The following is a 20,430-nucleotide window of genomic DNA, read 5'->3' on the forward strand; positions in this document are numbered from 1 at the left end:
GGATGAGTTGGACCACAGAGTGAAGGAAAAGCAGCCAACAAGGGCTCAGCATTTGTGGGAACTCCTTCAAGACTGTTGGAAAAGCATTCCTCATGAAGCTGGTTGAGAGAATGCTAAGAGTGTGCAAAGCTGTTATCAAGGCAAAGGGTGGCTACTTTGAAGAATCTAAAATATATTTTGATTTGTTTAACACATTTTAGGTTACTACATGATTCCATGTGTTATTTCATAGTTTTGATCTATTCAGTATTATTCTACAATGTAGAAAATTGTTAGAATAAATAAAAACCATTGAATGAGTAGGTGTCTAAACTTTTGACTGGTACTGTATTTATTTTTTCAATAAACATAAATATACAGTTGAAATCGGCAGTTTACATACACCTTAGCCAAATACATTTAAACTTGAGTTTTTCACCATTTCTGACATTTAATCCTAGTAAAAATTCCCTGTCTTAGGTCAGTTAGGATCACCACTTTATTTTAAGAATGTGAAATGTATAGTAATAGTAGAGAAAATAGTAGGTATAGTAGTAGAGAAAATAATAGTAGAGAAAATAATTAATTTCTTTCATCACATTCCCAGTGGGTCAGACGTTTACATACACTCAATTAGTATTCGGTAGCATTGCCTTTAAATTGTTTAACTTGGGTCAAACATTTCGGGTAGCCTTCCACAAGCTTCCCACAATAAGTTGGGTGAATTTTGGTCCATTCCTCCTGACAGAGCTGGTGTAACTGAGTCAGGTTTGTAGGCCTCCTTGATTGCACACGCGTTTTCAGTTCTGCCCACAAATTTTCTATGGGATTGAGGTCAGGGCTTTGTGATGGCCACTCCAATACCTTGACTTTGTTGTCCTTAAGCCAATTTTGCCACAACTTTGGAAGTATGCTTGGGGTCATTGTCCATTCGAAGACCCATTTGCGACCAAGCTTTAACATCTTGACTGATGTCTTGAGATGTTGCTTCAATATATCCACATAATTGTCCTTCCTCAAGATGCCATCTATTTCGTGAAGTGCACCAGTCCCTCCTGCAGCAAAGCACCCCCACAACAAGATGCTGCCGCCCCCATGCTTCACAGTTGGGACGGTGTTCTTCGGCTTGCAAGCATCCCCCTTTTTCCTCCAAACATAACGATGGTCATTATGGCCAAACAGTTCTATTTTTGTTTCATCAGACCAGAGGACATTTCTCCAAAAAGTACAATCTTTGTCTCCATGTGCAGTTGCAAACTGTAGTCTGGCTTTTTTATGGCGGTTTTGGAGCAGTGGCATCTTCCTTGCTGAGCGGCCTTTCAGGTTATGTCGACATAGGACTCGTTCTACTGTGGATATAGATACTTTTGTACCTGTTTCCTCCAGCATCTTCACAAGGTCTTTTGCTGTTGTTCTGGGATTGATTTGCACTTTTCGCACCAAAGTATGTTCATCTCTAGGAGACAGAACGCGTCTCCTTCCTGAGCAGTATGACGGCTGCGTGGTCCCATGGTGTTTATACTTGCGTACTCTTGTTTGTACAGATGAACATGGTACCTTCAGGCGTTTGGAAATTGCTCCCATGGATGAACCAGACTTGTGGAGGTCTACAATTCTTTTTCTGAGGTCTTGGCTGATTTCTTTTGATTTCCCATGATGTCAAGCAAAGAGGCACTGAGTTTGAAGGTAGGCCTTGAAATACATCCACAGGTACATCTCCAATTGACTCAAATGATGTCAATCAGAAGCTTCTAAAGCCATGGAATTTTCCAAGCTGTTTAAAGGCACAGTCAATTTAGTGTATGTAAACTTCTGTCCCACTGGAATTGTAATACAGTGAACTATAAGTGAAATAATCGGTCTGTAAACAATTGTTGGAAAAATGACTTGTGTAATGCACAAAATAGAATGTCCTAACCGACTTGCCAAAACTATAGTTTGTTAACAAGAAATGTATGGAGTAGTTGAAAAACAAATTAATGACTCCATCCTAAGTGTTTGTAAACTTTAACTGTAGCTTACATGTCAAGAATCTAAGCCAACCCCGTCTGCTTTGCTCTACATCTGTGCCTTAGAGCATCAAACCAAACCCCTCCAGGCAATACAAATAGTAACACACCACAAACACCACCCTTAAACAAACAGATCTCACTGCTACCTACTTGAAACAGTCTGAGTTGTATGTTCCTTCTTGACACATACAAAATACACTTAGGATATACAGTCCTGTAGAAATATTTTAAAGGATGGTAACAATCCTAGATAATCAGGACCTGAAAAGGCATCCTGATGAAGTAAGTGTGCGGCTTTAGCTTCTCCAGCACAGCGCGGCTACACTACACTGTAGTGCTAGGCTAGTTCAGCACAGCCAGCCAAGGAGAGGAAAGGAGGGGTACTACTTAGGTCATGCAGGTTGGGGGAAAGGTAGAAAGAGAAGGAAAGTGAGGGAAGGAGTGCAGAGGAAGGGAGGGTCTTACCCGGCCTCGTGGCCCTTGGACTGTCCGGCGATGGCGTCCATGATGGCGTCCTGGGAGTACATGCTAATGGGGGTGTTGTACTGGGCATGGATTATGGTGGCCTTGCCCCCAGGACCCTTCACCTCGATGGGCTTGTGGGTGGACAGGGCAGTGTCCTTCAGCGCAATGGGGTTGAAGCTGGGCACATACTCGTTGCTGTCGTGGAGCGGTAGAGGGTTGGAGGAAGTTGGCAGGATAGTGATGATTAGGGTGAAGAGGAGAACAAGTAAAGACGGAGAAAGAGGGAAACGTGAAGGAAAGTGAGGAAGGAGGGTGGCAGTGGAAGGAGAAATGGTGTGAGATGTTAAGTGAAACAGTGTAATAGCCTGTTAGCAGATCCGTTTGTGCTCGAGCCAACTCCTCTGTCGTGTATAATGCCATGCGGAACATCAACATGTACAGCACACAACACCGGGTGGCACAACAAAGGAGTTGGCTAATGCACAAAAGGGGACAATTAAGACTGGGGACATTCACGCCTTTTCTATGCACTTCTCAGTATTTGCTATACAGCCTTACCTTATTCACCTGCGTAACGTGCTCTGCAGGTATGGCTAACTTGCTTTGAATGAATTGAATTCAACCTCTGAATACGTGCAGAGAGAAAAAGGTGCATGAAAAGGGAATTAAGTTCCATTTACTCGTGCTTAACACGGGTCAGAATTCCCCCCATAGAGATCTGCTACTACAACAGCGTGGGGTTTTGAAGAGAAAGGCGGATAAAGAGCCATCGAGGCGCTGTATGTTACACAGCAAACATGCTCTGTAAATCCCCCAGTAGAGCAGGCACAGCACAGCTCACATATCTGCACACACACACACTCAGGTTTCCCTACAGATACAGGTCAGCCCTCCCAGGTATGTGGGTGCCTACAGGCTCAGATGATGTTCTACAGCTGGCCCACAACTAAACTGATCAAGATAAAGAGCAAATGGATGTGTTAATATCAACATGCGCTGTCATCTAAGTTACAAAAGCACAAAGGCTAACTTATTGAACCACTGCATCATCATTCAAATCCCACAAATAAAACACAGTTGATCAACGCAGGCAATGCAGTTTCAAAACGTTTTTTTTTTTTACATCATATTAGCCATCTATGCAATAAAAGTCAATTACACAAGCAAATACTTCACACGTCCAGACGCTCCACCTACATGCCATACTGTATGTACATGGCTGATGGCTCATGGGAGAATTTAGCATAATGCCAGAAAAGGACCTTTATTCTCTCATACAAAATATCCCAAAACCGCTATTAATGAACAGGGATCTCGTCTGCGAGGGGTTTTCAAGTTAATGAGCACAGGCAAATTTGTTTTATGATAGGTTAGGATTTATTAGACGGTCACTCCCCTTTTTCTCTGGGACTTTGACAACCATTACAGACCAAACCAAAACTATCATTATCATGACCGATCCTAGAACTGCTCATCGGTCTCAAAAAAGGCATAATCACTACACAACAAGCCAAGGCGATGCACATCCACTTCACACCAAAGAGCCTGACACGATAACGTTAACGTGACACACTACACCATGCAGCTGAATCGCGGAAGCGTTCGGGGGCGATCGCTGCTACGCCACATGCACGGTAGGGTACTAACTTGGCAGGAGTGTTGGAAATAACCTGAGGCGGCGGCAGAGGAGAGAGAGAGAAAGAGACAGTGATTAACAAGGCAATTACACTCTACCACCCGCCACCGCCGAGGTCGCTGATTCGGCGTGAAAGGAGAAAAGATAGATGGAAGAGGGTGAATACTGAGAATCACACAATACAACAGTGAAAGCCATCAGTGAAAAAAATATGTTTTCACCTTTGTTGCCGTTCATTCTTGATTATGATCATTACTGAGGCTCGTCCATCACTAATATAAAGCCGTGGCATTGCAGGCTCTTTAAATCTATAACGTGGCGCTAAAATACTATTTTTACGTCAGAGCAGTGGTATGAAGTGATAAAGAAAGTGGCAGAGAGAGTGCAACAGACCAAAGAGAACTTTGTACTGTATGTTTTGTAGACTAGGGTAGAAAGCGAGATAGAGAAATAAATAAAAGAGAGAGAGGGTCAGACGAGACAGAGGCAGACATATTGGGGTGCTGTATGTTTAGAGATGGGAGCAGAGCAGAGAGGAACCTGAACCTAGCCATTCCATGGCTTTCTAAAGAGACAACAAGAACAGGTGCTGGCCCTGAACCATAGTCACGGTGTCTTATAGCACTCCACAATTATTGTGGGAACCCCATGCCTCAGATGTGTGTGAGGTTTTTTAATTAGGACTGCTTTCTATTTTAGACAAAACTAGGGGAATGCTAGTTCCACGGTATTCATCACAAAGACTGATATAAAAAACCCTGCTATTAGCGATTCACCTCTTTTAGCGATTCACCTCTTTTAGCGATTCACCTCTTTTTAGCGATTCACCTCTTTTTAGCGATTCACCTCTTTTTAGCGATTCACCTCTTTTTAGCGATTCACCTCTTTTTAGCGATTCACCTCTTTTTAGCGATTCACCTCTTTTTAGCGATTCACCTCTTTTTAGCGATTCACCTCTTTTAGCGATTCACCTCTTAGCGATTCACCTCTTAGCGATTCACCTCTTAGCGATTCACCTCTTTTAGCGATTCACCTTTCTCACTTTAAAGAAGTTCTGCTATTAGCGCTTAACTGACACATCAGACACATACTGTGCAGTCCATCCTGGCCACGTTTAAAGCAATAGTTAGCTCTTCATATACACAAGCACTGTAAGGCTTGCCTGGGACGTCACATGTTCAAATTTTGGCAGAGGGGACACCTAATCTCCCGGGGGCTCTTCGTATTACCTGGAGAAGGGCCACAGCCTGAGCTAGGGGCCTTTACTGTGCTGCCTGCCCTGCACATTCCCCTCTGGGGGAACCTAAATCACTAGAACCCATTAGGGTCACCAGGCTGTCTAGAGCCCAGCTCGGGATCAGAATACACAGCTAAATCTGAATGTTCTGAGGCGTTCTATCCTTCTGCACCACGAGGGCCGGGTCAGCAGAGCAGCAGGGACTGGGTGGAGTAGGGTGAAGCCCCTTGGAGTAGGGTGAAGTTGGCCATAGGCACTGATTTATGGTATGTTTTGAGGGGGGGGTTCTCTCTGAATGTTGAAGGTTAGGCTTTGGAGAGGGCTGGCTAATCCGACACCTGAGCCTATAGGCAACTTCCACCCGGAGCTTCTACCCCACTCCCTCCTCTTCACTATGGGGTTCACCAGGCCTGGCCACCCCTGGCTGATGTTACTACTGTCTGATCCACTTGGTTACATACCCCACTGAGAGGCCTGCTGCAGAGCCCTTTCCTCTGTGGCTCTCCTGGAGCTGAGCCATCTCTTGCAGGGTCTCAGCTGAGTACAGCCCAATAGGAGTGTTATACTGTGCCTTCTTTGTGGGGGTCGTCTTGCCCCCAGGGCTTGGAGTTTGCCTCTTGGTGGGCGACCCCGAGTAGGAGTTTTTCTCGCCAGACGCCTCTAGTGACACGGAGGAGGTATTGCAGGCCGAGAGGCCGCCATTTATTTTGGTAGTTTGAGCCTTCAGGAGGGAAGAGACGTGGGTGAGGTGGATAAGGGGGAAGACAGATAGAGGCGTGGTCAGAGAGTACAACGCAAAAGGTACTATATGATTCTCAAAAATATAGCTGTTTGAACTTAAACTTGGAAGGCAGGGAGGGTGCTGCATTGTCCCCAGTATCACCAGTAGAGGGCAGTGAGAGACAACATAGACAGTGCCTGAGCGGATCAGCCCAGCACGGCCCAGGGCTGTTCTTACAGACCTCAGAGCTGGATGTGCTGTGCTGCCTCTATGGCTCCTGACACCCCTAATTGAGAAACTTTGCATGGAGCCTCCTGAAGCTCCCTATGAAGCCTCCGGTCTGGAAGAAAGAAGTGGTTTCACTGAAAGTCCTCAAACCACTTCGATCCCATATGAGTGTGACTGAAGAGTGTGTGTATCTTTTATTTATAAGTGCGGGCAACAAATTCTACAACTAGGGAAGTATGAAAACGTAGCATTCGGTGTGCTGAATATGTTAGGAGAGTGAGACTGAACAGAGTGTTGCTGCCTGCGGTTATGCTTACCTTCTGGTGAGGGATCTGTTGCATGGGAGAATCCATTCTTTGGGTGGATGTGGAAAGTGGAAATGGGCGCTTTGACCTGTAGCAAAACAAAAAACAGATACATTAGAAGATGTTACAGTTATTAGAGTGTGACTTGGAATTCTACCACATAACAAGTGGCTGCCAGAAAGCTGTTCTGCACTGAAATCTTTTTCATGGTTTATGAGAGAGATCGAGAGAGGCAAAGTCTACCGGAGAAAGACCAGTGTCCAACAAGCTCATTCCTACTTGGATACAAGGAGCAAAAAGGTCAAAGGTCCCAGAGAGAGGTCCACAAAGAGCTAGGCTAAACCTGAAACCTTCACAGACCACTCGGATACAAACGGTGTACCCTCCTTATCATAAGTGGTGGTGATCCATTTCAACAAGAACAAAACATAGATTCCAGAGCCAGAATAAAGCCAATTCCATACAATTTTAGAAGAGAAAATGTATATTCTCCAAGCTCAGCAAGAGTCAATCCACCATATTGTTCGCACCGCCAATGTTTACATGAAACAACAATGAGGTGGGGTCTAAATCAGAGAATAAGGTGAATGTTTACTTCAGAGATTGATCCCCCATGTTGTTTGTCTACACTCTTAGAAAAAAAGGTTATCTAACAACCTAAAAGGGTTCTTCGGGCTGTCCCCATAGGAGAACACTTTTGGTTTCAGGTAGAACTCTTTTGGGTTCCATGTAGAATCCATTCCACAGAGAGTACATGATATTCAAAAGGGTTCTACATTGAACCTAGGTTCAAAATATTTAGGTTAAGACAAGAGGAATTTAATATTCCAAGAGGATATCAATCTATTTGTTTATTTTCTAACACTTCCAAATGGAATTACTTCATTGTCTTCCCCTTCCCATCTTCAACCCAGCCTTGAACCAAAAACGGTTCTACTTGGAACCAAAAAGGGTGGATGTGGACAGCCGAAAACCCCTTTTTGGAGTGAACCTTACTCGTTGTAGACCCTGACCTAGATCTATGGAGGTGGTATAAGAGTATGCTCAGGCTCATGGGTTGAGAACGTTCGGTTTTAACACTGTTGGTCAAGTTCAGATACACAAGTGAAATGGAAAAAAAACAGTACGTGGGTGCTTCATCTTTTGAGTGAGTCAAGACTTGGGAGTGCTTGCCTTTCTGCACTTATCAAGCCCCGAATGCATCTTGAAGGACACATTCAGTATTTTCTTATTGACATTCCAGCACAATGCACACAGATGACGCATAACACACAGTGCTATATGACAGTCGAGGACGAGGTTTCCTAACTTCAAATAAATTAGTAAGTGCATATTGTAAGTGTCCAATGTTTTAAGTCTTCATTGTAGAAGGTTGTTAAATCTCTGCATTGTGTTCTTCTGTGCCGTACAGTGGTTATCCAAATAGTGGTTATTTATACTGAACAAAAATATAAATACAACCCTAATCTATGGATTTCACAAGGCTGGGAATAAAGATATGCATCTGTTGGTCACAGATAAAATGGGTTTCACAATGGGCCTCAGGATCTCGTTGCGGTATTTTTGTGCATTAAAATTGCCATCGATAAAATGCAATTGTGTTCGTTGTCCGTAGCTTATCAAATCAAATGTATTTATATAGCCCTTCGTACATCAGCTGATATCTCAAAGTGCTGTACAGAAACCCAGCCTAAAACCCCAATGCAGGTGTAGAAGCACGGTGGCTGGGAAACTCCCTAGGAAGAATTGAGGGGTGGCCAGTCCTCTTCTGGCTGTGCCAGGTGGAGATTATAACAGAACATGGCCAAGATGTTCAAATGTTCATAAATAACCAGCATGGTCAAATAATAATAATCACAGTAGTTGTCGAGGGTGCAACAAGTCAGCACCTCAGGAGTAAATGTCAGTTGGCTTTTCATAGCCGATCATTAAGAGTATCTCTACCACTCCTGCTGTCTCTAGAGAGTTGAAAACAGCAGGTCTGGGACAGGTAGCATGTCCGGTGAATAGGTCAGGTTTCCATAGCCGCAGACAGAACAGTTGAAACTGGACCAGCAGCACAGCCAGGTGGACTGGGGACAGCAAGGAGCCATCATGCCAGGTAGTCCTGAGGCATGGTTTTGCTACACAAAAGACCCAAATGGCTCTGGCAAACAAATTGAGCACTAAAGAAAAGGATTCAATGACCTGACGACCGAGTGTTCTTATCAAAAGTTCCAATTTACCAAAAGGTTTTGGCATTAGATTAGAATGGCTTCAGAATGTAAGGGGTGAAAAAACACTGACAAAATGCACATTTATAATAGATGCTTCATGTGTTGACTACCTGCATTGCTCATCAACTCTTGACTGTCTTCACCCGTCTTTATAGCTCTTAGTCTTATGCACACTAATACGCTGTTCTCGTGGTGTTGGAAATGAAAGCCACAAGAGCCCATGTAGAAATACTGACACATTGTTTATTTGGTTGACGCCGTTATGAGTGACCTTCCTTAAGGCATTACTTCAGTCTCACACACCATCACCTCAACACGTGGCAGCACTGGACCGCAAAGGCACTGTGGAATAGCTGTGCCCTGCTGACCTGAAGAGTGTTAAAGACAGAGGGTTGACCTCCCCACTGCTAATCTCCCACAGTACGCAAACAGAGTAGAGGGGGTGAAGCGGCTCCTTTTTAAGCTCCTTTTTCTACGACCGACTGAACCGCAGATAAACCTCTCTTGATTGACTTCGGGAGTATATTTATTGGTATTGCACACAGCAGTATGAGAAGATTAAGGTCGTTTTGAGGAACCCATCATTTGAGGATTAAAGGACTATCTGGTGCAGGTTCCTTCCATATGGTGGTAGACACAGTGAACCTGGCATGCCTCCTCTGTTTATGCACTGCTCTCACATCTCCCACACATTATACAAGCAGAGGTCAGATCCATCCACAACACCCTCCTCTTATCCGAGCGGGATTCTTCTCTGTCTGGTGGTGAGAGTTTGTTTTCAACCCATTTTTTAAAACAAGCTCTCTCTGACAGTGGTTGTTTTTTTTCGGCAAAAGAAAAACTAAACAAGAGGAAAAGTGTTTCTTGGGAAAAGGGAGAAGAAAAATTGAGGAAGAGGAGAGACGATGACAAGCACTGGAAAGGCACGGCGGAGTGCCTCCTTGAATCAATCAACCAGGGGGAGGACAAGCACTTCATCAATCCAGCCTATGCCAGCCTATGCCAGCCTTTCCTCCCCGTTTTACAACAATCAGACGGCTGATGAAAAGCAGCCTGTGGAACCACAGGAGATGAGGGGAGGGAGGTTGGGGTGATTGTGGTGGGTCTCAGCTGTGCAGGCCGGAGTGGGCGGAGTACGGGGGGGAGTTGAAGTTGAGGAGCAGGTGCAGATGTGAGGAGATTGGAGGGACACTTAGGACCCTACTCAAACCCCTCCACTATAACGGAAACAACCTCTTCTTAAAAATGTACTGTACTGTATGTGTGTGGTTGTATAATATACCCATCAAAACAAGGAATCACCACATTCCTTTGACATGTGTAATGAGACACACCGAATTGGCCCAGAGTGTAAAACACTGTTACTGAGAGCAGCCCGACTCAGACTCTTGACATCTACCACAGTACAGAGATGGCTGGGAGTGACTCTTAAGTAAATTAACACGTTCCAAAGCAGAGCGCAGGCCATTTGTGGCTCCTCTGAGTGTCCGAATGGAAAACAAACTATTAGGCACCTCTGGTCTGAGGTGAACAAACACAAATCTCCCAAAATAAAGTAGAGGTAGAGTCAGTGGGGATTAAAAAGTGAGACCTAGCATGCTTTAACCCCTGACCTGAGTGAGTTAGTTGTTCAGCCAGTTAAAAGACAGGGTAAAAGCAGTACAGACAGCTACCAAAGAGCCACGAGATGGTTAGGCTATGCAAACGTCTCCCTAAGGGTTACAGTCCGGTAAGAGGGAGAGTGTCCAATGTAATACCCATCTGTCATGATAAATACCATAGCCTGTCACTTTGCTAATTGACTTGGAGATGAAACAGAGAAAATAAAGTGCCTTGACCTTTTCACTGCCCCCCTCTGACAAAGGACAGGCCAATCGGATTAGGAATAAGAATAACATGTAATTGAATAGGATCTCTAAAGGACAGACACTGTCTGGTTTTATGTAGGGGTGCATTAAGGGACTTAGCCTTCATAAAGGTTTGTGTAACAACAACACTGCCAGTAGACTTAGAGCGCAAACACAACAAACAATTCATACCAGAGTTCAAAATTGTTTAAACATTTTTTTTTTTAAACTGTTATGAGATGGTAGGTTGAAAGGAAATGTCACCCTGGACCCCAACATAGTCTTCATTTCAGCGACCCATTCACTGTAGTGACGAAGGCTGTTGCCTTATAGAATCCAGAGTCAGGGAAGTTATTCAAATGATAATAAAGTGATAGAAAGTGAAAAGGGGCTAGAGTTCGAGAAACTGGCCCATCACTAATGATTAACCAGAGACTGCCAACCCAACCCTACCCTCCCCGCCACTCCTTTGTGATTTTTGAAATGAGTTTTATAGTTGAGACGTAATTTAACTGTAAATGTGCCATGAACACAACCACTCATGATGTTATCATCTGATTGTCAAACAAATCACTCCCTTCACACATTTAGCCAAAATAATTCCAGCATCCGATGAGTGCACGTGTGTTCTTTCGTTCAATTCGCAAGTGGATGAAACTACCTCAACCGAGAAAGCTTCCAGGTGAGCGAAACATCGCCCCTCTGTCTTACTATACAAATCCCATGTATCTGATGCTGTCTAGACAAAATATATATATATAAAAAAGGTATGACATGCCATACTCTTTTTGGCCAGACAGCATCAGATACATGGGCTACACATATGTCCTCTGCCTCAACAAAGATGACAGTATTATCAGCAGCACCAGTCTTTTTACTACAGAAATGCGTATTGTATCTCCCTAGAGTCTAAGGGCCCGAGGCTGGGTTTCTACTAAGCTAGCCATGTCAAGAACCAGGCTTGCCTTGTTCATGGCAGAAAAATAGCTAAAAAATGGGTGAGTCCCAGTGTAAATCAGTGACACCTCACTACACGTCAAACCAATCGAATGCCTTGGCTTGGGCGGAGCACCAATAGTGCTCACTAGATTAGTGTCATAGGTGAAACAGTGCGTGACAATTCTTTTTTACAGTCTATGGTGAGGATGGCCGGGAAATCTCAGATTAAAACCCCATCAAAACATGCTGACGTATGCAGACAGAGCTGACAAAACACAATTAAGCTTTTCGTCCATTTTCTGCAATGGTGCAAACTAGCATACGGAACAACTCTCTGCAAAATGTGTCAATCCCTGTCTGAAAACAGTGACAAACATAACACGTAGCACCAACAGGCATGTGGTAGAAAGGTTCTTGAATTGTAGCATCCAATCAAAATTTGGTCGCTGGGAGTCAGCGGACCAGTCTTAAAAGTTTTTGCAATACAAAATTCTTTAGACTTCCAAGGGAGGCGTGACAGTGACGTGACTAAGCTAGCATATGGAATTGTTTTAAGATTGTCATACCAAGGATAATTTAGCTATTTGATTCAGAATTGTAAGACCCCTGTATGTATAAAAAATTATATTGAAAAAAATGATGTTGAAACATTGAATTTGGCCTTACTGCTATTAGCCCAAAGAAACACAATGAATAATAGTCAAGATGTTTATCAAAAGGAAGTATGTTTTGAAGTATTAGTCCTATATCCAAGTGATATAAGAAAGCTTATTTTACCGTGGAATTACCTGTATACCTTGCACATGGAAATGCGCTATTCACTTCTAGAAATGTTTCGGCTCGGTACCGGCTTATTAGCGTTCGGACGCTACAGACGTTTTAGTGAGAAGACAGATTTTTGAGATGTCTCCTGGTCTGACAAACACCTCTGTTGCTCTGCCACCTTCCACCGCAGATTCAGAAGGCCGATATCGGCGGATGCGGGGGATTGAGACGCAGCCCGTGCAGATATCTCTATCTTAAAACAGATTTTGATGGGGATTCTTTATGTATTATGCCTCGAGTAGAGCCTGGCGGCACCTCTGGCCCCTTGATGATGTGAGGCCTGGGGCAATTGTCTCTTCTGCCTAATGGCAAGTCCGCCAGTGCTAACATCTCACCCTAGACATTCAGCAGTCTATCATTAGGATGTATTTGGCTGATTGTATGATATAGGAAGCATTCATATCACACATGCACACTATAGCTATATTGCGGTGCTTTTTTTCATTAGCACTTTATCTGGTCTCTGCAACCTTGGAAGTCATGTGTGTGTGCACACGTGTAAGTAATTGAAGGCATCCACTGTGTTTGCCCTAGTTTAAACGGCAGGTGGTGAATCAGCAGTAGTCACGCCTTGCAGCAAAGCAGATTCAAATGAATGAAAAGACGACATGGGACACTATTAAGGACAAATGGTTTCACCTACAGTTGAAGTCGGAAGTTTACATAAACCTTAGCCAAATACATTTAAAGTCCGTTTTTCACCTTTTCTGACATTTAATCCTAGTAAAAAATTCCTTGTCTTAGGTCAGTTAGGCTCACCACTTTATTTTAAGAATGTGCAATGTCAGAATAATAGTATAAAGAATTATTTCTTTCAGCTTTTATTTCTTTCATTACAATCCCAGTGGGTCAGAAGTTTGCATTCGCTCAATTAGTATTTGGTAGCATTGCCTTTAAATTGTTGAACTTGGGTCAAACGTTTCGGGTAGCCTTCCACAAGCTTCCCACAATAAGGGGTCAATTTTGGCCCATTCCTCCTGACAGAGCTGGTGTAACTGAGTCAGGTTTGTCAGGCCTCCTTGCGCAAACATGCTTTTTCAGTTCTGCCCACAAATGTTCTATGAGATTGAGGTCAGGGCTTTGTGATGGCCACTCTAATACCTTGACTTTGTTGTCCATTTTGACACAACTTTGGAAGTATGCTTGGGGTCATTGTCCATTTGGAAGACCCATTTGCGACCAAGCTTTAACTTCCTGACTGATGTCTTGAGATGTTGCTTCAATATATCCATCCTCATGATGCCAACTATTTTGTGAAGTGCACCAGTCCCTTCTGCAGCGAAGCACCCCACAACATGATGCTGCCACCCCCGTGCTTCACAGTTGGGATGGTGTTCTTCGGCTTGCAAGCCTCCCCCTTTTCCCTCGAAAACATAACGATGGTCAATATGGCCAAACATTTCTATTTTTGTTTCATCAGACCAGAGGACATTTCTCCAAAAAGTCATTTGGAAATTGCTCTCAAGGATGAACCAGACTTGTGGAGGTCTACAATGTTTTTCTGAGGTCTTGGCTGATTTCTTTTGATTTTCCCATGATGTCAAGCAAAGAGGCACTGAGTTTGAAGGTAGGCCTTGAAATACATCCACAGGTACACCTACAACTGACTCAAATTATGTCAATTAGCCTATCAGAAGCTTCTAAAGCCATGACATCATTTTATGGAGTTTTCCAAGCTGTTTAAAGTCACAGTCAACTTAGTGTATGTAAACTTCTTACCCGCTGGAATTGTGATACAGTGAATTATAAATGAAATAATCTGTCTGTAAACAATTGTTGGAAAAATGACTTGTGTCATGCACAAAGTAGATGTCCTAACTGACTTGCCAAAACTATAGTTTGTTCACAAGAAATTTGTGGAGTGGTTGAAAAACGAGTTTTAATGACTCCAACCTAAGTGTATGTAAACTTCCGACTTCAACTGTATATTCATTCTGCAGCGACGGGTCTTCTCTGCTAAATTATTGCCACCACTCCCCCAAAAAATAAGAATTTTTCAGGATGGTAAAAAATGTTTTCAGTTTAAACTTAAAACAACTACAACACATACAGTGCCTTCAGAAATAATTGACACCCCTTGACTTCTTCACATTCCGTTGTTACAGCCTGAATTGAAAATTAATTTAAAATATTTTTTTTTTGTCATTGGCCTACACACAATACAACATAATGTCGAAGTGGAATAAAGTTTTTAAAAATGAAAAGCTGATATGTCTTCAGTCAACTCCTTTGTTATGGCAAGCCTAAATTTCAGCAGTAAAATTTGATCTCAACAAGTCACATAATAAGTTGCATGGACTCACCCTGTGTGCAATAATAGAGTTTAACATGATTTTTGAATGACTACTTCATCTCTGTACTCCACACATGCAGCTAATTGTGAGGTCCCTCAGTTGAGCAGTGAATTTCAAACATATATACAACCACAAAGACCAGGGAGGTTTTCCAATGCCTAGCAAACAAGGGAACCTATTGGTAGATGGGTAAAATACTTAGGTTTTGCTGTGAGATATGGGTCTGTACACAAGCATTTGTTCCAAACTAACTCAATTCAAGCATGGTCCACAGACCGATGCTGCATGCTAATAATATTGTTACACTGATTTTCTTTTTCCTATCGTAACATTGACAAAAGAATGAGTGCACTTCTGGTTATTTCTATGGGGAGCACACTGTGTCAGAGGGAAAAAAAGTATCATCGTATTGATGTATATCCCATGATAAAAGTATACCAAATCCATCTTTGGTTCTCTAGTTTTAGCCAGGACAACAGGTGTAAAAATATTATTATTTCTATTCCCTCCCTCCATACATTCCCTCTCTCCTCAATCCTCAGATGACAGAAAGGCCACATCTCTACCTCTAAAAAGATCTGAGGCAGCCCACTGTCTCCCTGTGCGTGTTTAAAATGACACCTAATATCTCTGTCTGATCATCAATAATGCCACTATAAGAGTTGGCCCTCAGAGAGGAGAGGTGTGTGTGTGTGTGTGTGTGTGTGTGTGTGTGTGTGTGTGTGTGTGTGTGTGTGTGTGTGTGTGTGAGAGACGTACTTCTGCATGGTGAGGGCCAGGTTGAAGCTGGCAGACTTGATCTTGTTCTGGGCCTCTAGGTGGGTCATGCCTTCAGTGCTGACCCCGTCGATGGCCACGATGATGTCACCCTGGATCAGGTTGCCCTGCTGTGCCTTACTCCCTGGGGTGATCTGTGGACGGTCAGCACACACATAGGTCAATCATAATGTGCTTTGTCAAATGGATACTAGTGCTAAGCGATTAACCAAAATGTCTAAACATAAAAATAAAAAAATACAAAAAACAGCTAATTAACAGACATCAGTTCAATTATTATAATAACATTTTGTTCTGTTTTATTCTGTGAGCTTGATGGTCAGTTTCTATAGAGAGAAATTAGATCAACCCCGAACTTTGAAATTTAGTAAGGAGTTGTAGTTTCCAACAGGCCAATATTCTACATAGTTCAGTGCAAAAAATGTGGTGATTAACTACAATGACCATAATCCATGGTCCGCCCGCTTACTAGCACTAGGTCTCGGTCTGTGTGGAGCAGACACTAAGAGCTTGTTGAATGAGAGACAACGCACGAGAGGGATAAAATCAGTTGCATTGCAGGACTTCCTCTACCTGAAAATACATGACGTAAGTGATTGATAGTTGGTATTCAACAGTCATAAAAGTATGCCTTATTTACTATCACTTAATCACAGCAGAGAACTAAATATCCTAGGTCAATGAAATGGGAAGGGAATTGATCAATGGTGTTATGAGTGAGCTGCCGTCACGTAGGGCTCGGCTTAAGTCTCTCAGAGGTGCAAAAGCCTCCTCCCAATCACAGTCAGGTGGAGCCCGACAACCTGTTTACACTGGACACAATAAGAGGACACAAGTGTACAGGCAGGCCTCCATGTCTAATCTTTGACAGCTGACTACATAACCTAACATGCGGAATATTCTGTGATTATTACATTATCTCAGTTGTAGTACAGCATGTTATTATGGGTGTAGAAGAATGAACTTGGACGATCAGTTCATCAGTAATCACGGTCACACTTTATTTGGATAGTCCATCTGTAGATGCTCAATAGATGGTCATACTATCACCAAACTATCTGTTGATAAGCAACTGCGTGCTATGGTTCGGTTTAGAATAAGGGTTACGTTTAGGGTCAGGATAAGGGTTAGGGTTAATAGATACACTATATATACACAAAAGTATATGGACATACCTTGAAATTAGTGGACTCTGCCATTTCAGCCACACCAGTTGCTGACAGGTGTATGAAAGCACACAGCCATGCAATCTCCATAGACAAAACATTGGCAGTCAAATGGCCTTACTGAAGAGCTCAGTGACTTTCAACGTGGCATCATCATAGGATGCCACCTTTCCAACAAATGTCAAATTTCTGCCCTGCTAGACCTGGTCAACTGTGTTGTTATTGGGAATTGGAAACGTCTCTGAGCATTTAAAAAAAACCTAATTTGAGTCATTTAGCAGATGCTCTTATCCAGAGCAATTAGGGTTAAGTACCTAGCTCAGGGGCACATCGGCATATTTCATCTAGTCAGCTTCAGGATTCGAACCAGCAACCTTTCATTTACTGGCCCAACCTCTTGACCAATAGGCTACCACCCAGCCACAGCAACAACGGCTCAGCCGCAAAGTGGTAGGCCACAGAAGTTCCAAACTGCTTCTGGAAGAAACGTCAGCAAAATAATTGTTCGTCGGGAGCTTCATGAAATGGGTTTCCATGGCTGAGCAGCCGCACACAAGCCTAAGATCACCATGCGCTCGGCTGGAGTGGTGTAAAGCTCACCGCCATTGGACTCTGGAGCAGTGTAAACGTGTTCTCTGGAGTGATGAATCACGCTTCACCATCTGGCAGTCCGACAGACGAATCTGTCCCTGCAGCAATGTTCCAACATCTAGTGGAAAGCCTTCCCAGAAGAGTGGGGGCTGTTATAGTAGCAAAGGCGGGGACCAACTCCATATTAATGCCCATGATGTTGGAATGAGATGTTCGACGAGCAGGTATCCACATACTTTTGGTCATGTAGTGTAGTTAGTTGAAATGTTAATGATACGCCATCTGTAGATGCTCTACAGACTAATCTAAATAAAGTGTTAGCGTAGTCACCAATGCGATTCATGCCTCCGAACAAACCAGGAAACATCTAATTAAGTGCCCAGGATCATTAGTACACTGGAAACTCTGTAATTTCCACCATTTAATGATGAAACTAGGGGAGAAAGGATGGGGAGGCTTCCATACCACTCATTAGCCAAATTATCAGAGGCAGGGTTTTATTTATTTTTATTTTTGCCTCCCCCCTCTTTAACCCTCCAGTTTTGACACCATCTGCCCTCATTTATAAAAACCACCCTCGCCCCAAAATATCCCTCCTGATAAAAACCCTTACCTCACCTAATCTAATGGTCTTTATCCCCATCTTTTACTCCCAGGAGTAGTACACAGTAATTGGCAGCCTCCTGTTCAAACTGCCTGACATTTCTTACTTACTCACTTGTCACATTCCCGCAATAATTTCCATCATTCAGGAAGAGAGGAATAAAAAAGCGAGAGAAGTGAGAGAGCTCTCATAAAGCAATCTAACTGACTAAATCCCTTGAGTGGAAAATGAAAGTCAGGGTGGCTTATTCATTATTACTGTTAAAAGAACATGGAATAACATTGCAACAATAGGGTCTGTGTGCACTTTCATCAAAGTGAAGAGAGTGAGTCGGCTGTAGACCGAGACACACTTCATTCATTAGAATGAGATTTTTATTTATTTTATTGAACCTTTATTTAACTAGGCAAGTCAGTTTAAGAAAAAAAATCTTATTCACAATGACGGCCTACCCCAGCCAAACCCGGACGATGCTGGGCCAATTGTGCCTCGCTCTATGGGACTCCCAATCACGTCCGGATGTGATTCAGCCTGAATTCGAACCAGGGACCTCTTGCACTGAGATGCAGTGCCTTAGACCGCTGCGCCACTCGGAAGACAAGATGATTGGGCACCGACTTCACAGAGAAGAGAGAAATGCAAATGAGCACAGAAAATGGAGAAGTGAATGGGCACTGACTTCAGAGAAGTGCAAATAAGATTTTAAAATCAAAGTAAACTTTAGCATTAAGGGGTTTAGTATCTGTGATTGCTACAACCATTTATGGACTGTTAAATTAATGATATATAGCCATAGAAGTTTTTAAGAATATAACTTATAACTGTCTATGAGTTCGAGAGTGGTTACATTTCTCCCGCCCCATCACACACTGTTGCAGACCCGTTTGAGTGTGTTGTTGAAATTTCTCCACTAATCAGTTATATCCAGGGGGGCTTTTCAGCTGTGCATTTCGGGAAACAAGCACACCCACCCCCGACAACCCACCCAGCCAAGCAGCCATTCCCTCACATGAGTCAAGCTGAAGTGATGCACAACAAATCTGTGGTTTTGAAAAGCAGTAGCATCTCTTTACTTTTAGTCATAGACGAGTATCCTCGGGAGGAAAACCCCCCGCCCCCCCCCCTTCCTTGTCACTCCTCACAGTTCTATGAATTAAACTAATTCAAATTGGCCTACACCTCATTCCGGTAAAAAACAGACTGTCCCACAGCGGTGCAGAAGGCTGTCTGAGGCTGGTATCAAGCTCCACCAGCCATCTCGGTCTGTTGCCTTCAAATATATCCCTCTCTCGCTATCTCTTCCACTCTCCCCCTCCTTTCCCCTCTTTAATTCCCTTCTTCTTACTCCTTCTCTCTATCCCATTATCTCGCTCCCTTTCTCACACCCCGCTCTCCCTCTTTTTCTCTCCCTCTACTCATCACTCTCTCCTTCCCTCCCTCCATCCCTATCCATCTCTCTCGGAGTGAAAAAATGTAATGGGTCCCTGTCTGTATCTCCCTGGGGAGCTCAGTTGTCACTAGGCACGTGCAAGACAGCCTGCAACTAGCTGGTGAGACCACTGTGAAGAGCTCATTTAAAAACACACACCAACAGGGAACTGGAACTAACCGGTGTTGGAAAATATATTCTCAGGGCCTTCAGAAAGTATTCACACACCCCTTGATTTGTTTTTACATTGTCGTGTTACAAGGTTGGATTAAAATGTATTTAATTGTCCTTTTTTGTCAACGATCGACACAAAATACTCTAATGTCAAAGTGGAAGAAGAATTCTAACATAGGTAAAAAATGTATAACAAATAAAAACACTAATATATCTTGATTACATAAGTATTCAACCCCCGGGGTCAATTTATGTTAGAATCACCTTTGGCAGCGTGTGTCTTTCTTGGTAAGTCTCTAAGAGCTTTGCCCACCTGGATTGTACAATATTTACACATTATATATTTTTTCAAGCAGGTTGTTGATCATTGCTAGACAGCCATTTTCAAGTCTTGCCATAGATTTTGAAGCTGATTTAAGTCACAACTGTAACTAGGCCACTTGGTACGCAACTCGAGTGTACATTTGACCTTGTGTGTTTTAGGTTATTGTCCTTCTGAAAGGTGATTTTGCCACCCAGTGTCTGTTGGAAAGCAGACTGAACCAGGGTTTCCTCTAGGATTGTGCCTGTGCTTAGTTCATTCCATTTATTTTCATCCTAAAAACTCCTTCGTCCTTATCAATGACAAGCATACCCATAACATGATCCAGCCACCACCATGTTTGAAAATATGAAGAGTGGTACTCAATGATGTGTTGTGTTAGATTTGCCCCAAACACAATGCTTTGTATTCGGGATAACAATTTAATTTCCACAATATTTTTATTTCTGTTCAGGCTTCCTCTTTGCACAGTAATTTAGGTTAGTATTTCAGGGCAACTACAATGTTGTTGATCCATCCTAAAAATGTTTTATATCACAGCCATTACACTCTAACACCATTGGCCTCATAGTGAAATCCCTGAGCGGTTTCCTCCCTCTTCGGCTACTGAGTTAGGAAGGAGGCCTTTGTATCTTTGTAGTATCTTTGTAGTGACTGTGTGTA

At 43.1% G+C, this 20,430-nt stretch overlaps 1 protein-coding gene across 11 annotated transcripts in view; it reads right to left on the reverse strand.

Annotated features, from left to right (window-relative positions):
- LOC118369399 (LIM domain-binding protein 3-like) overlaps positions 1-20,430 on the reverse strand; it is a 65,942-nt gene that overhangs the window by 25,231 nt on the left and 20,281 nt on the right. For 6 of the 11 annotated variants that reach the window (XM_052498477.1, XM_052498476.1, XM_052498483.1 and 3 more), the window contains 3 exons: positions 15,464-15,615; positions 6,596-6,671; positions 5,791-6,050 (listed from right to left, as the gene is read on the reverse strand). In XM_052498477.1, the coding sequence (XP_052354437.1) occupies positions 5,791-6,050; positions 6,596-6,671; positions 15,464-15,615 (488 nt within the window). Of the gene's footprint in view, positions 1-2,456; positions 2,652-4,103; positions 4,127-5,790; positions 6,051-6,595; positions 6,672-15,463; positions 15,616-20,430 lie in introns of all 11 variants that reach the window. The other 5 variants (XM_052498481.1, XM_052498480.1, XM_052498487.1 and 2 more) reach the window with 2 other exon arrangements.

The sequence above is a fragment of the Oncorhynchus keta genome, chromosome 36 (genome assembly GCF_023373465.1).
Source record: "Oncorhynchus keta strain PuntledgeMale-10-30-2019 chromosome 36, Oket_V2, whole genome shotgun sequence".
Lineage (NCBI taxonomy): Eukaryota > Metazoa > Chordata > Actinopteri > Salmoniformes > Salmonidae > Oncorhynchus > Oncorhynchus keta.